General features: G+C 40.2%; 1 protein-coding gene across 1 annotated transcript in view; it reads left to right on the top strand.

The window, feature by feature from the left end:
* The window catches only part of Rad51b (RAD51 paralog B), a 504,429-nt gene that overhangs the window by 32,173 nt on the left and 455,600 nt on the right, over nucleotides 1-16,656 (top strand). Inside the window, exon 7 of the mRNA XM_057782601.1 lies at nucleotides 768-951. Coding sequence (XP_057638584.1) covers nucleotides 768-951 — 184 coding nt within the window. The remainder of the gene's footprint in view (nucleotides 1-767; nucleotides 952-16,656) is intronic.

Genomic DNA, 16,656 nt, shown 5'->3' with positions numbered 1-16,656 from the left:
TCTTCAGCTTCCTGAGTAGTGAGGACTACAGATCTGTGTCACCAGACCTGGCATACTGATTTAAAGCTGATAAACCTTTTAAACAGTGTTGTTGTTGTTGTTTTAGACTTACTTATTTTATATTTTATGTGTATGAGTGTTTGCCCACAATGTTTGTAAGTACACCACTTGTACGCCCGATGCCCTTGGAGGTCAGAAGAGGGCGTGGGACGCCTTGGAACTAGAGTTTCAGATGGGTGTGAACCATCTTGTGGGTGCTGACAGCCAAACCCTGTCCTTTGCAAGAGCACGTATTCTTAGCCATTGAGCTATCTCTCCAGTCCCGTGACTCTGTTTTTAAAAATTAAGTCTTAGCAGTTGCTTACAGATATTCAATGTTAAACCTGCCTTTTGTTTTTCTTTTTCTGAGTTCTAAATCCAAAAGCATGATTTTCCCTTCCCCCACTTTCTATCTCTGTACTGGGTACCAACCAAAATTCCAATCATGTTTGTTCTAGACTCTGGACTTCCTCCCTGTTTTCTCTGACTCTCCCTGCTCCTCACAGATGCTTGTAGACCCTAACTCAAAGGGCATTATGTTCTCTCTTCTCCCCTAGTTCCCTTCTCCTGGAAGCTGCCAGGATTTACAGCTTGCCCGTCTTGTGGTTAGCTTTTCTCTCCAACCCTAATACAATGTTCTTCCTTCCATCTTCCTTCTAAAAAGAAAGACAAATAAAAAAAAATGTGTCTTAAATTTGTTCACTGTTTTACAAATTCTACTTTCTTAGGCTTGAATCTTTGGAGGAAGAGATTATTTCCAAAGGAGTTAAGCTTGTGATCGTTGACTCCGTTGCATCCGTGGTCAGAAAGGAGTTCGATCCGCAGCTTCAAGGCAACATCAAGGAAAGGAACAAGTTCTTGGCCAAAGAAGCATCCTTATTGAAGTACCTGGCTGAGACATTTTCACTCCCAGTAAGTGTCCCCTTTTCCTTCTTTTCTCGTAAAGTCATGGTCTCACAGCGTGGAGTAATGAACTTAGAGAAGACTAGCAAGCAGGCGACCTTTTAAAGTTTGATTACTACAGCAGGAAACTCTGGTTTTGTAAATTACTCTGTCTGCTGAGATTCTTTCCCCTTTTTCTAACGTGATGCTGGGGCACATTTAAGTGTTTGACGGTTCCATAGCCACTCTCTTTACTCCTTCTCACTCTTCACTCATTCTGAATGTTTTGTATCACGTCTGTCATGCTGAGATTACCATGAAGCAGTACAACTCACCGAGTTGCCTGGGTCAATGTCTTTGAACTTTCTTTGCAGAGGCAGGGTATCTTGTAGATTTTGTAAATTAAATCTTTTAGGCTTTGTGCATATGTTACTGTGTTTAGCGCTGTTTTGGTTTGCTTCCAGTGGGCAGAGGTCAACCATTAATGGAAATGCCCATGAGAAAACCTAGAGAGCTGTTGGACTGGCTTTCTGTCGTGGGCATTGTGATCAGGACATCTGAGTGCACGGTTGATGACACAGAAATACGTATTAAGGTCCACCCCACTCTGCTGCCCGTGGGAGGGCTGAGCTTGTTCCACAGCCTCAGGAAGAGTGCTGTTTCCAGACAGTCTTACTGTCCAGCCCTGGCTGTCCTCCCGCCAGACCTTCCTGCCTTGTCTCACTGCTAGAGTTGCAGGCGTGGCTTCCACACCCTGCCAGGCTTTTCTGTTTCATGTCCCTCATCCAGACAAGGCAACTCTTTAACCTGAGATAAAATTTGCTTGAGACTTTATAATTTTCATTTGTTTTGGGGGAAATGAAAAGCTTGGGTATTTGTATTAGAAATTATTTATACAAATTATGTGAGCCACCATGCAGCCTTTCATTTGTACAGCTTAGCAGGAAGGCAGGGAAGAGATGTCATATATGTGCCTTCTACATGTTTTAATGGCTCTAAAACTTAGAGTTTGGATTAAATCACCTACTGCAAAGTTTAGCTTGAGAAGTGTTTCCTTGTACAGTTTTGTAGTTGCTTAAAATGATATATTTGAATTTCTGTTGTTCCTATTCAAGTAGAATAGAAAAATTTAAAGACTATTTCAAAGTGAAACTTAATTGAATGGAAAGCTAAGATTAGTTGCATACTTTTTTTTATTAATTTAGTGTTGCTTGACCTAAGCCTGTGTAAAATGTAAAAATTTACTTTTTAAAACTTGTTTTTTTTTTTTTTTTTTTAAAAATAGCAATTGTAGCCTGATGCTTTGCAATTTGCTAAGATAATTTATCTTTCTGAGTAAGAAAAAGGACTTTTTGTTTTGAGTCGAGTTCTCTGAAACAATATGTGCTCGGTGTCTGCACCCTGGAAAAACGTGAGCATGGCTGCAGTCTGATGTGTGAGTCATTTCTGCCAGTCCCTAGTCTAGATCCGTCTCCCTAGGCCCAGTAATCCAGGTCTTATGCTACTCCAAACAACCAGTGCATTATGGAATTAGGAGGTGCATATGCCTTTAATCCTAGGAAGCAGAGGCAAGTGGATCTTTTGTGAGTTCAAGGCAAGCCTTGTCTACATAGTGAATTCCAGGCCAGACAAGGCTATACAGTAAGACTCTTGCCATAAAAAACAAAAAACATGAATCTAACAGTTTTTTTGTATGGCTTCAAGGTACTGACCCCCCTCCCTTTTTTATCCTTTAAGGAATTTTTGTTAGAGCAAGAATTTTATAATTCAAATTGTGTTTCTGTGCTTAGTTATCAGTTCTGTTACTTAACACAGAATGGACAGCCCAAGCGATTCCACATTAAAGAATTACAAGTGCAAAGAAAGGGATGCTTTAAAGTTTTGTACTTTACTGAAAATTCTTTTTTATGGTCTACAAAACATTAATTTGCTCTTATTTTTTTCTCATTTTTTTTAAATCAAATAATCTAGGACTAGCATTGTTTGCTAAGTGCATACAATTCAAAGTTTCCCTTCCTTTTAAAATTTATCTTATATTTTGCAATTTTTCATAGTATTAAAAATTTCAATGTTTAGATATTTTCTTCTATGAAGCGTTTTTTTTTTTTTTTTTGTTGTTGTTGTTGTTGTGGTGGTGGTGGTGGTGGTCCCTGATCAAATTTAGCCACTTGGAACCCCAGTGGCATTGTCCACTGCTTTCTGGGCAGCCTCTTTGCTTGGTGTGCTGGCAGTATGGCTGTGGCGTCATCAGCCTTTGAGGGAGACACTCTGGAGACTCAAATGTGGGGAATTCCACAGCCTGCTGTTCCTGTACTAGGTCAAGAGCCTTCAGCTGCTTCCCTGTTGGCAACTGCACCCTTTGAGAACTATAGTGAGTGTTGGGTGAACGGCTGTTTGCTCTTACTCAGGCCATGCACCCTACTCTTACAGAGATTCTCTTGAACCCCCATTGCTGACTCCAGTGTTATCACTGCAGGAATATGATGAAATATGAATAATAATTCATACCAAATGGTATTTGTGAAATAAGTCATCAGGTGTGCTGCATTTGTAATCAACATAATGCTGTACAAATAATTATGCTAGCCTAATGTTATAGATGATAACTTGGTAGGTTTATCTGTTTATAGTATACATACACTAACCTGTGTTATAGCTTCTTTTGATTTTTAACGTCCATGCAGTGAATGTGATGACTCAGTTTTTTGAGTTACTAGCGAACCTTTTGTTTGGGAAGGGTGACATCATTTGGTCCTCACGTGGACATGAATGTTTTTATATTTTAATTCTATTATGGTTCTTGTCTCCATTAGTCATTGGCCATCAAAGAGGTTCTAAGTGACACCGCTTTACTGGAAGCACATTATTATGTTATGGAGGATTTGAGTTATAAAGTTAAACATTCTCAGGAGAGAATTTTATATACTCGAATACATTAAGACTGTGGTTTGCGAAGCTCAGTTGCAGAAGCCTGGTGGAATTTTTCCTCTCTGAAGCTTTGGGGAGCGGAGAGGCATGCTGCTATGGGGGAGCCTTGTCTTTAAAGCATGTTTATGATGGTGGTGGATTCTGAAACTGTCTATAGATACTCAGTGGAAATAATAAGAGAAAAGAATTCAGATGTTGCCTTCTAAAGTCGGTGGTGACTGTGATTGTACTGCCTGTTCACTGCTGCTTCTATTTACCATATACAAAGCAGTAATGTCACATTGTGAACGGTGTAGGTGAAGATAATAGCACATTCTTGTAAAAAGTAATTGTGAAGTGTCTAACAATTACTAATACTCTGAGCTACTCAAAGCCCTGTGAAATGCTACTAGCTACAATTTATATAAAAACTGTATGGCCTTCATCTAGCGAAAGATGGAGATAGAGACAGAGACCCACACTAGAGCACCGGACTGAGCTCCCAAGGTCCTAATGAGGAGCAGAAGGAGGGAGAACATGAGCAAGGAAGTCAGGACCACGAGGGGTGCACCCACCCACTGAGACAGTGGGTCTGATCTATTGGGAGCTCACCAAGGCCAGCTGGACTGTGACTGAAAAAGCATGGGATAAAACCGGACTCTCTGAACATGGTGGACAATGAGAGCTGATGAGAGGCCAAGGACAATGGCACGGGGTTTTGATCTTACTTCATGTTCTGGCTTTGTGGGAGCCTAGACAGTTTGGATATTCACCTTCCTAGACCTGGATGGAGGGGGGAGGACCTTGGACTTTCCACAGGGCAGGGAACCCTGACTGCTCTTTGAACTGGAGAAGGAGGAGAAGAGGAGTGGGGGGAGGGGGAGAGGGGCGGGAGGAGGGGGAGGGAAATGGGAGGTGGGGAGGAGGTGGAAAATTTTTTTGTCAATTAAAAAAAAAAGGGAAAAACTGTATGGTAAGAATTGAGCACCAATTACAAAATTCTCATTGTGTTTTTGACTTATGACATAGATATATGTGTCCACTTTTGCCATTCAACCTATTCAGAGCTTACATTTTTAGGAGAGTTTTATGAAATTGCTCTGTGAGACAGAAATCATGGATCCTCAATGTATTAAAACACTGGAGTTGGAGCTCACACTGTGTATCTTTATTGTGTGGCTTTTCTGGAAATCAGACATTTTGTGTTCGGTCTGACCATTCATAGGAGTCACTGAGAACCAACACCTCAGACCTCAAGGTGAGTAGGGCTCTGTGGGGCCTGTTTGCTCACGCAGGAGACCATGCTACTTCAGCTATCCACTGCTGCCCATGGCCCTTAAACTCGCTGTGTAGTAAGCCTCTATTTCTTCAGCTAGTGGATAGCAGGGCGGCATTGGTGTGCTTGAGGGTGCACAGCCTGCAACGGTGGGATGAAGCAGGTAGCCCAGTGAGGAAAGGGTTAACTCGGCTGGTTCAAGTTGCTCCAGTCCTGCTCATTTCTAGAAAAAAATCTCCCTTTTTTGGCCTGGCTCTTGGTTGGGTCCTGGGAGAAGAGCCCTGGGAATATTCCACCTAGTAAGTATTTTGGTATGTGTGAGGGTTGAGGCCACAGGTACCAGTTTGATCACAGTTTGTGCAAACAATGCGGTCTGTGGTAAGCATTGATTTTGCTCTGGGGACTGGAGTCTAATTATCTGAGGTCATTTAAGTGGGTGCTGCATACCTCCCGACTGACCCCAATAAAAGTGCTGGACACTAAGGATTGAGCCAGCTTCGCACATGTTGCCCTGCGTCATTGCTGAGACAGTTAAGCACATCCTGTGGCCCCGCTGGGAGAGGACAGTGGCAGCCTCTACCTGGATTTCTTGCACTTTGTCATGCTTTCCTTTGCCACCTGTCTGTCTCTCAGCAGTCATCCCCAAGGGAAGGGTGAGCCGAGGATGGGGGAAGAGAGGGAGCCTTAGCTGTAACATATTTTCTGAGCTTATAGTTAAAAAAAATAGTTTTTAAAGCTATTTTTTATTATTGTATATTAACAGTTTATAATTTTATGTATTGATTGGATCCAAAGTGATGTTATGATAGTCTTTTAGCAAGATTTAGCTAAAAGTGTTCCAACAAGCATAATTCTTTGCTTTTGATGATGTCCTGTGATGGGCTGAGTAAGACTGTGGGAGGAGCTGGGAGAGGAGAACTCTGTGTTCTCTTTGCAACTTTATGGTAAATCTAAAATTATTGCAACATGGGCAGTTTTTAAAAAGGCGGTAAAGCGGGTGACTCTTTGCCTTAGCTGGCCTGCAGACTCATGAAAACACTATACTGGCTGTGTCTGGAGAAGGGGATGTGCCTTTGAGGTTCTGGCTCTCCTCCCTTTGGTCATCTGGTTCTACAGATACCATCTAATACTTCATTATTTTTAACACTCTTTTTTATCTTTCAGCAAATCCTCTTGGCTCCATCTCATAATACATTTGGTGTCCGGTTACTTCCACCACCTTAGTCCTACTCTCTGAGTCCTGGTAGAGCGCAGCATTGACTTTTTGTAGTTTGACTTTTCTTTGAGCTGCCAGCTCACAAATAATGACATTGAGACTTATTATTAATTATGAAAGCTTGGTCTTAACCTTAGACTTCCCCCCATCTAGCTCTTGTAACTTAAATTAATCTGTTTCAGTTAATCTACGCTCTGTCATGTGGCTTAGTTACTTCTCTGTACCGTTATGTCCGACTTCTTCAGAGTCTAGCTGGTATCTCTCCACCTCTCTTCTTCCCGCAGTTTTCTCTCTCCCTGGAAGTCCCGCCTATCCTCTCCTGCCAATCTTTTGGCCATTCAGCTTTTTTATTAAACCAATCAGAAGGTGCCTGAGGCAGTGACTCATCTTTACAGTACACAAAAAGATTATCCCACAACAGCTTTGGGTTTAGATGTTAGATTGAGTTATAGTCCACTCTCGCTAATGTTAAGACTTTGAGTAAGTGTGTGTCCTGACTCTGACTTTTAGCTTTCCTGTTTGAAAAATGGGCATAATATCTGACTCGTAGGGGTGTGGGAATTAAATAAGATGTCTATAATGTTATTCATACAGTACTTGGTACATTCTGTGAAAGACAGCCCATTAATTATTAATTTTAGCTATAACCTATTCCAGATGCTTTGTATACTTTCCATCCTAATATTTGTACAGTGTTAAAATAAGGACAAGTTATGCTGTACTTCTCCTTTGCATCCTTCCTCTGTTTTGTTGATAGATACTAAGACTGCCTGAAGCCTCTTATACCCCGTAACTCCTACTTCTTTAGATCTCATTCTTTCTTCCTCTTTCCCTTTTTAATTCCACTTTTAGTAATTGTGTCCAAAGCTTTATGCTAGGTACAGTGAGGTCATGAAGACAAACAAAAACCTAGTCTTTGGCCTTGAGGCTTCTATAAATCAGTCACCTGCAGAGATAAATAGCTCTCTGTGGCATAATGGAGATCAGAACGAGTATCTTGGCTACTGCTTTTTCTATTTCTAACTGATGCGTGAGCAGTATAGCACCTTCACTTCTGTCATGGGGTTACAGGTTACCCAGAGAAAACGTTGGGAAATGTAGACCCGCAGTTCCTGTTAGACCCTTTCTCATGTCTGACTGGACCCATACAGTCTCTCCCTTGTTCAGAGAGTGCTCTTGTGGAGGCAGACACTTGTTAAACCGATGAGCACACGTGTGGCTGTTACTTTGCTGAGAAGAGGTTGGAAATGAAATTAAGTTGCAGCCCTAGCGTTGCCCTGCGCTTATTACCCAGCCCCCATGTGCTGTATGTTTTCCAGCTGAAGATCTCAAGCTTGTGGCTGAGTGGCAACCTTTAGTTTTCCAGTGAGTGCAGCGGTCCAGTGAAATGTGGTGACTACCCAAGACTGCTTTAGATAACTGAGTAATGTCATTTGACACTTGTAGCGTGGGTTTTCATCCAGCATCTTGTTGGTTTGCTTCTGAGGTTACTGCATAGATAATGATATGATACAGATCAGCGCAACGTAACTTTCTCCACGTTTATCTCTGACCACATCCTCTGCTCAGAAGCATTGTGTGGTAGCATATCTAACTAAGTCCTAGACTAAAAGCACGATAAGGACAGAGAATTTTCATGTCTCGTCAGGTACATCCTTCATAGCTAGGTCAGAATCTTTGTTGATAGATTGCATTCCTGATAAGGCACTCAGGAACATCCTTCCTTCTGGCTCCAGCATGTTCCCCCTGCCTTGCATTTTTCTATAAATGTAGACTGCTGGTCTACCTCTGCTCTCTAACTGGTTCCACTTTCCATTGTGGTACAACCATTGTGAGTTTTTATTTGGAGCCTAAATGATTTTTTGCCTTGAAGCATCATTTAACTTTTTGTATGTTTGTGTCTGAGCCCCTGAAGACAGGACTGTGCACTCCTCACCATAGCTCCCTTTCTTGAAAAGTGACTCATATTAAGTAGTATCCAGTACATATTTGTAGGATATTTTATACTTTTTAAAAAAATATTTATTTATTTATTATGTATACAATATTCTATCTGCGTGTATGCCTGCAAGCCAGAAGAGGGCACCAGACCCCATTACAGATGGTTGTGAGCCACCATGTGGTTGCTGGGAATTGAACTCAGGACCTTTGGAAGAGCAGACAACGCTCTTAACCTCTGAGCCATCTCTCCAGCCCAATATTTTATACTTTTAATTATACAATTTCTGAAATGCATATTTAATTAAGTGCTTATTTAATTTCTATGCTATTTGAAAGGACAGCACTGTAGTATTGCTTTTAAAGTGTGTAAAATCACCTGGAAACTAGGGCTTGGTGTCTCCATGCTTCTTTTTTACAACCAAATGCTGTTGGCTGATGATTGGAAAGCTCTATTCCTCTAATACCCTGGGCTGCTCAAAGTCCTGTGAAATGCCACTAGCTACAATTTTATATAAAAGCTGTATGGTAAGAATTGAGCACCCGTGCTCTGTAGAGTGCTGCCGTAATGCCTCATTCCTAAAACATGGACAACAAGACAAAGTCAAATGGGACTATATCAAACTTAAAAGCTTCTGCCCAGCAAATGAAATAGTCATCAACGACCTGAAAAACAAACTGTGGGGTGGGGAAGCATTTGGAAGTCATGAATCTGACAAAGAACTAATATCCACAATATATATAAAAAATTCTACAACTCAGTAACAAAGCCTGGACAACAACAAAATCAAACTAATTAAAGACTGGCCTAAGGGCTTGAGTAGATGTTCCTTAAAGGACGTACATAGCCCAGTATGGTGGCGGCACAGGCCTGTAATTCCAGCACTTAGGAGGCTAAAAGCAGGAAAACTGTGACTTTAAGGCCTGTCTCAGCCGCATCAGGATCTCAAAGTGATATCAGCACTGCTGTGTTCATTGTAGCATCACTCCCCAAAGCCAAGCATGGAAGCAGGCTAAATGTTCATTCATACGTGAACGGATAAAGATTTGTTATATACATATGATGGAATATTATTCAACCTTAAAAAGAAATCCTACAGTTAGTGATAACATGGGTGAGTGTGAGAATACTATGCTAGATTGAGTAAGTCAAGCATAGGACACACACTACGTGATCCCATTTACATTTGGAATCTAAAATAGTCAAACTCCTAGAAACAGAAAGGTGATTGCCAGGTCTGGAGGGACTGGAAGATGGGGAAGTATTGGTCAAAAGTGCAAACTTCCACATATTAGAAATGAGTCAGTTTTGGATGTGTGTACATAACACACTGAGTTAACAACATTGTCTTGTATACTTGAAAATTGGTTAAGGGTCAATTTTATATATTTTTTTTATCACATAACAACAAATAGTGGGGGAAATTTGTACCTAAAAATGTATTGAGTGTAATAATTATGGAGATAGTTTCATGATAATACATAATTGTCGTAGTTTTAAAGTTTTTCTTCCTGGGTTGGAGAGGTGGCTCAGTGATTTAAAGTTCTGGCTGATCTTCCAGAGGACCCGGGTTCAATTCCCAGCACCCACATGGTAACTTGCAACTGTCTGTAATTCTAGTTCCAGGGTATCTGGCACCCTCATACAGACATACACGCAGGCAAAATACCAGTGCACAAAAAATAAAAATAAAAAAGTTTTTTCCAATACAACTTAGACACTTTAAAATAGAGCATATTAAAAGTTACATAGTTCTCATTTGAACAATTTATATACTCCCACTTTGCCTTCTGTTATTGACATTTTTGTAGGTGTGCGTGAGTGTATAGTGTATGTACTTATGCATATAGTGGTGTACACAGCTGTGTACGTGCACAGAGATTGGAGGAGGATGAAGGATATATTGTTTTATTACTTTCTACCTTACTCCCTTGAGACAGTCTCTAACTAACCCTGGAGCTAGGTTGCCTGACCAGCAAGCCCTAGCAATTCTCTTGTTCTCTCTTACTATGAAGAGCAGTTACTGGCAAGTGTGTGACCACACTGCTTTTATGTGGGTTCTAGGAATTTGAACTCAGGGCATCATGTTGTACAACAACAGCTCTTACTTGCCAAGCTATCTTCCATCCTTAACTCATCTGTCTGTCTGTCTGTCTGTCTGTCTGTCTATCTATCTATCTATCTATCTATCTATCTATCTATCTATCTATCTATCTATCTATTGATGCTGGGAGTTGAACCCAAGATATTGTACGTACTAAGCTAGTATCTTACCAGTAAGCTTCATCCCTATCTCCTGCTCTTTGCTTCTCTTTGATAGTGAAAGAGATAATCTTATCAATTTCACATTTTCTTGTTTTCATTTTGATTCTCTTAATGTTTCTTCACTATTGGGAAATGTTATATTGGGTTTTAGTATTCTTAACACAGAAATGACAGATGTTTATACTAACCTAAATCTTATTATAAATGTGTTGCCTTAAAATAATTTCTGAAGCTAGTTCCGGGACGGGCACCAAAGCTACAGAGAAACCCTGTCTCGAAAAACCAAAAAAAAAAAAAAAAAAAAAAAATAATTTCTGAATACTTTGACTTTGCACCTCCCTTAGAGAACGCCTGAGATCTAGAGGCCTCCTAGCAGCCTGTTCTAAGGTTTCATGAGAACCCAGTGTACTCTGTGAGTACTCAGAGGATGTTTTACTGCCGTGGTTTGTCAGATGTAGCCAGTAAAACGGCCTACTTAGGAATTTAACCTGAAGTTCCTAGGGACTTAACATAAAATATTTTTTATAGTCATCATGATGCCTAGGCTTTCCTGCACATATATAGTGTATGTGTGAGGAAGGGATAGTTATGACATGCCCTGGATAAGTGACATCCAGAGCGTAGGGATAAAAGTGTGTGTGTGTGTGTGTGTGTGTGTGTGTGTGTGTGTCAGAGTTTTCAGGCTTGTACCTCAGGAACCACCCACCTTACTTTTAGACAGGTACTTTCAGTGGCCTGGGGCTGTTGATTCAGCTGGGCTGGATATGGACTGAGTTTTCTCTCCACCCAAAAATCTATTTATTGTTTGAAAGAAATTATTGTAGCATGATTTTTTTTTTTATGATTCTAGTTTAAAGCCACCAAAGTTAGGTCATTTCTTAGACCATATTATAATTATTTGCCTTTGTTACTGTGTATGATCTTTAGCTTAGTCTACTGGAATATCTGGTAACATGGGATAGACTGCTTAGTGGTTTTAGAAGTAACAGATCTTTGTCCAACAGTACAACTCTCCTCCACATTCCTCTTCCAGTCTTTGGGAAACACAATTCATAGCAACAGCATGATACAGTAGAAGACCCAGAATTTTATGTTAAAAGATAAGCGTTTTAGCAAGTGTAGCAAATGTGTTACAATTGGCTGCATGACTCTGCTCTATTTATGATCATTTCTCTTTTCTGATACTTGGTGTCCTATTATATAGGAAGGGATTAAATTCCTTTATCAAGATGCTTAATATTATTAGTAATTATAGATGAATAACAATTTAATATGTTTCTGTATTACTAAATTTATTTTTGTTCTTTACAGCTTATAAATTACTTCATATATAATTTTGCCAGAAGATGTTTATATATAGTTGTTTTAAAAGCGTAAGAATATTATGTGTATGTGAGTGTTCCTTTGTTGATTTGTGCACATCATGTGTGTGCAGGTACCTGTGAAGGCCACAAGAGAGCATTAGGTCCTTGGAGCTGAGGTCACAGGGATTGTGAGCTGCTCCATGTGGTTCTGGAAACTGAGCTCATGTCCCTTGCAAAAGCAACAAGTGCTTTTAACTGCTGTACCATCTCTCCAGCCTCCTCCTCCTCTCTCTCTCTCTCTCTCTCTCTCTCTCTCTCTCTCTCTCTCTCCCCCTCCCTCCCTCCTTCCCTCCCTCCCTTCCTCCTTTCCTCCCTCCTCCCTTTTTTATTTGAGCCCTGGCTGGTCTAGAACCCACCATGTAGGTTAAACTGTCTTCATGTCTGTGGCAGTCTTCCTGCCCTTGCCTCCTGAGTTTTAGGATTACAGTCATGAATGCTTGGAGCAACTTCTTTTCTTTAAAAAGATACTCTGCCTTGGTTATTTATTTATTTTTTTAGTAATAGACTAGTATGGCTTATTTTTAAGTTTTACTTATTTGATGATGGATTATAATTTCCCAAACTTAGAGAATGTACTCAATGCATTTTATTTAGAGTTTTGAAGTATTGTGTGATTGCTATTAATATTTCTTTAAAAACCAACTTCTAACAGTTATGAATGGTCAAAAGTAGTTGGTTCTAGTCTCATTTTTGAGGACTGTAATGAGGTTCTCTTTTTACTAAGAGTAAGGTTGCCATCCAGTAGTGTGGCTATTTAAAAATAAATATTTAGCATTTATGTTTATAGAGTTCTCTGCAATTGTTAATTAGCCCGAACCAGTGTTTATCTCTGTGAAAGTCTGGCAAGCGCTTGTGTAAGCCAGCTTTGGGCAGGATTTCCAGTCATCATTTGGAGAACTTTTAACTCTGGAGTTAGTTGATATTTGTCTGTATACTATGAATTCTTCAAAGAATATTTGATTTTTTAAAACTATACCAACATTGTTTTAGAGAAATTCTGAAATAGTACCATTCCAGATGATAAAATCTTTTGTTGTAATCCACTTTCTGTTGCTATAACTGAATGCCACAGACTTAAGTAATTTATAATGAATGAAGATTATTTCAGCTTGTGGGTCCGGAGCCTGGGAATTCCAAAAAGCATGGCTCCAGCAACTGTTGAGGGCCTTCTTGATCTACCACAGTGTGCTGTGTGAAGACCCAGTGTCCAACATGCGACCCTTTGGAGACACAGTCAAGCCCTAGGAGCTGTTCTGAGTGTTGTTTTAGAAACTCACACCTCCTAGGACCTAAAAGTTCTTAGAAAAATGTAGCCCAAATATTTCCCTTTATAACTTGGCATTTTTAGAGTAGACTCCACTGAAGGAAGACATTTTGTATTGAGTAACCTGATTGATGGTTAATAATGACTGTTGGCAGGCTATAGAATCACATAGACAGATCATTGGGCATGTCTGTGAAAGTTCTAGATTGAGTATAGGGATGGCAAGTATCCATGGGCTGAAGTTCCAGACTGAGTAAAAAACAGAAAGTGAGCCAAGCACCAACATTCATCTTGTACCAATCTTTGTTGTTCTTTATTTTCTTTCTTTTCTCCTTTTAATTTAATTTTTCAAGACAGGGTTTCTCTGTGTAGTCCTGGCTATCTTGGAACTCACTCTGTAGATTAGGCTGGCCTCAAATCTGGAGATCCACCTGCCTCTGCCTACTGAGTGCTGTGATTAAAAGTGTACACTGCCATTGCCTGCCTGTTCTTTGTTTTCTTTATGACAGCTATTGTGGAATATTACTTTAACTAGGCAAAGATGTGTTACATTTGTTTATGCTGTGGAATACTATTTTAACTGTGTAAAGGTGTGTTATGTTTGTTTCTGCTGCCTTTGTTAACAATGTAAAGATGTGTTACATTTTTTTTATGTTGTGTTTGTTTAATTATGAAAAGATGTGTTGGTTCACCTTGCCTGCCTAAGCATCTGATTGGTCTAATAAAAAGCTGAATGGCCAATAGCTGGGCAGGAGAGGGATAGGCAGGACTGGCAGGCAGAGAGAATCAATAGGAGGAGAAATCTAGGCTCAAGAGAGGAGAGAGAGGAGGGAGAGGAAAGAACAAGGGAGAGAGAATGAGAGGGACATACTGGGGCCAGAAGCCAGATAGCTGCCAGCCAGACACAAGAAACAGTGTCAGTAAGACATACAGAAATAAGGTAAAAGGCCCCAAGTCAAATGTAGCTAAAGAAAAACAAGTTAATTTAAGTTAAAAGAACTAGCTAGAAACCAGCCTAACCTAGACCAAGCATTCAAAACTAATATTAAGTCATGATTCGGGAGCTGGTTGGTGGCCTAAAAGAAAGCCTGCTGCAGGTAGCCATTCTGGTTGGGGTGAGATGGAATTTCACTGTAGTTTTGATCTGCATTTTCCTGATGTATAACCTCTAATTTCTGAGGTTTTTTTTTTTTTTTATTAACATTTTGTGGGTCTTAATCTCCTGTTAGATGAATAGCTGGCCAAGGCTTTCCCACTTTGCATAGGCAGTTTCATCACTCTTGTTCCTTTCCCTGTGCAGGAGCCTTTGGATTCAATGTAGTTTTGATTGTCAATTCCTCTATCATTTTCAGAACTCTTGGAGTCACGTCCAAAACACATTGCCTGTATCTTGATGTATTTTAACTTTAAATTTAGCTTTAACACAGTAAATACTGGTAGATACAGACACCAAAAGCTCCGTAGACTCCTCGGTGAGTTTTGAAGGTCATAGAAGTTGAAGCTAAAGAGTTTGAGTGCTGCTGCTCCAGAGGATAGGTGGGGAGTCCAAGACTGGAGAAGCAAAAGTTTGCTACAAAGACCCAGATACAAGGGGACAAGCACTCCAACTAGAGTGCCGAGTGAAAGGGGGAGCGAGAGGCGTATTCTCTAGAGGTTAAAGACCGCAGGTGATAATGTCCAGTGTCACTTGTGACGTGAGAAGTGGAGATTGTGAGAGGAGTAACCTCTGCCGTCTGGGGAGCAGCTTGGCACTGTACTGTAGGCTGTAACAATGGACCTCTCTGCAGTGCCGTCTTCCTTTGTAATGGGTGAGGATGCTTTTGCAGTTTTATGGATACGAACTTATAAGGAGTGGAAGAGTCTGTCGGCAGAGCCTGATTAAATGCTTTCATTCCTTGAAATGTTGTGCATGCAGTAAAAATGGGGCCGATGGATACTTAACGATACACATTGCATTTAGAAAGTCATTTGCATAATCTGGTTTCTCTGTTGCCAGTTTGGCATGTATTGGTTTAAGGTTTTTGCTTAGAAGTGCATCTTTTGTTAAACTTCAGGTCAACCAATAAGTATGATGTTTAGAAAAATATTTTTCTTCTCAACCATTCCAGCCTTTAGCCCATTTTTAAATTGTAGGCCAAGATAGCCACAACAAACATTGTGTTTTTATGAATATGGGTATAACTAACATTAAAAGACACTGTGACAACACTTTCAGAAATGATAGTTGCTGCCTGTTTGACTAAAGTTTCGGGGTCTGCTTTAATTATAGATATTTAAAGATCATTGTGTTGCGGGGAGGCAGCGAATTGAACGTTAAAAACATTTTGGAAAGCTAATGTCCTGCTTAGCTCTTTCATTGCTTGCTTTTCAACTTCTATGGTCCAGGTTGATAATCTGTAAATTTTCATCTCGTTAGGTTAATGTGCCATGTTTGTGCAGTGATTTGGACTAGTTATCAGTTAAATTCGGGTTGAAAAGCATAGACATGGGTCTATCTGAAGAAAGTCTTGTACACTGATATATATTATGTATCATTCTTTGAAATAAAAATTCTGTCTTTCCTATGGCAGTGCCGAATCCTCAGGGAATGGTCATCCCAGTCTGCAGACTGCTTGCATTCCTTTGCATCATAATTATTAGGTCTTGAAGTCTGTTTGGTCAGCCAGCTAATTATGCCTGGGATGCTGGCCTTTATGTTGTGGGAGGGAAGAGAGAGCTTTTTACTGGGAAGCTACATTGCCCAGCCTCTGTGTGGTAGAGCAGTGTTTTTGAGCGTGTCTCATTCTTTTCTCCTATTTTTGTCTCTTTGTCCTGCCTCCACTTCTTGAGTTTTGGGGTTGTAGGGGTGCTCTGGCACTTGGCTTATGTGGTTCTGGAAACTGAACCCTGGACTTTGTGTAAGCTAGGCAAATATTCCCCTGTTCTATCCCATTCCCACAGTTGTATATTTGGTATTCCTTTCAAAAGGTTCTCGATGTAGTTTATCCAAAACTGCTTTTTGTTTCAATTAAACAGATGATGTTTGGCATTAACTTTTAGGACTTTTTCCTTTATAAAATGTTCACCATACTATTATTAGAGGGAAATAATTTTAAAAACCATCTTTGTTTATTTTGTGGTGCTGGGAATTGAACTTATGGCCTTTTTCATGCTAGACAAGTGTTCTGTCTCTGAGCTACATTCCCCCCACCCCTTGCCTTTTGAGACAGGATGATGTTATACAGTTTAGGTTGACCTTGTACCGACCGATCTTGAGTTCTTCTTTTCTGTGCACCCCAAATGCTGGAATCGTATGCCTGTGCCATTGTGTCTGACAAAAAATAGCCTTACTGAGCTGTCATTCCCATACCATGCCACCAATTTTAGGAGAGCATTTTGCCTTGTGGAAAGATAATAGATGTAAGATCTTACGCTTCACATATTACTGATCGTTTATTTGTACTTCTAAAACAGGTATTTATTCTCGCTTTATTGTTAGATAGCTATAATTTGTTGCTATTGCTA

This window comes from Chionomys nivalis, chromosome 10 (genome assembly GCF_950005125.1).
Source record: "Chionomys nivalis chromosome 10, mChiNiv1.1, whole genome shotgun sequence".
Classification (NCBI taxonomy): Eukaryota; Metazoa; Chordata; class Mammalia; order Rodentia; family Cricetidae; genus Chionomys; species Chionomys nivalis.
This window is presented reverse-complemented; position numbering and strand designations above follow the sequence as displayed.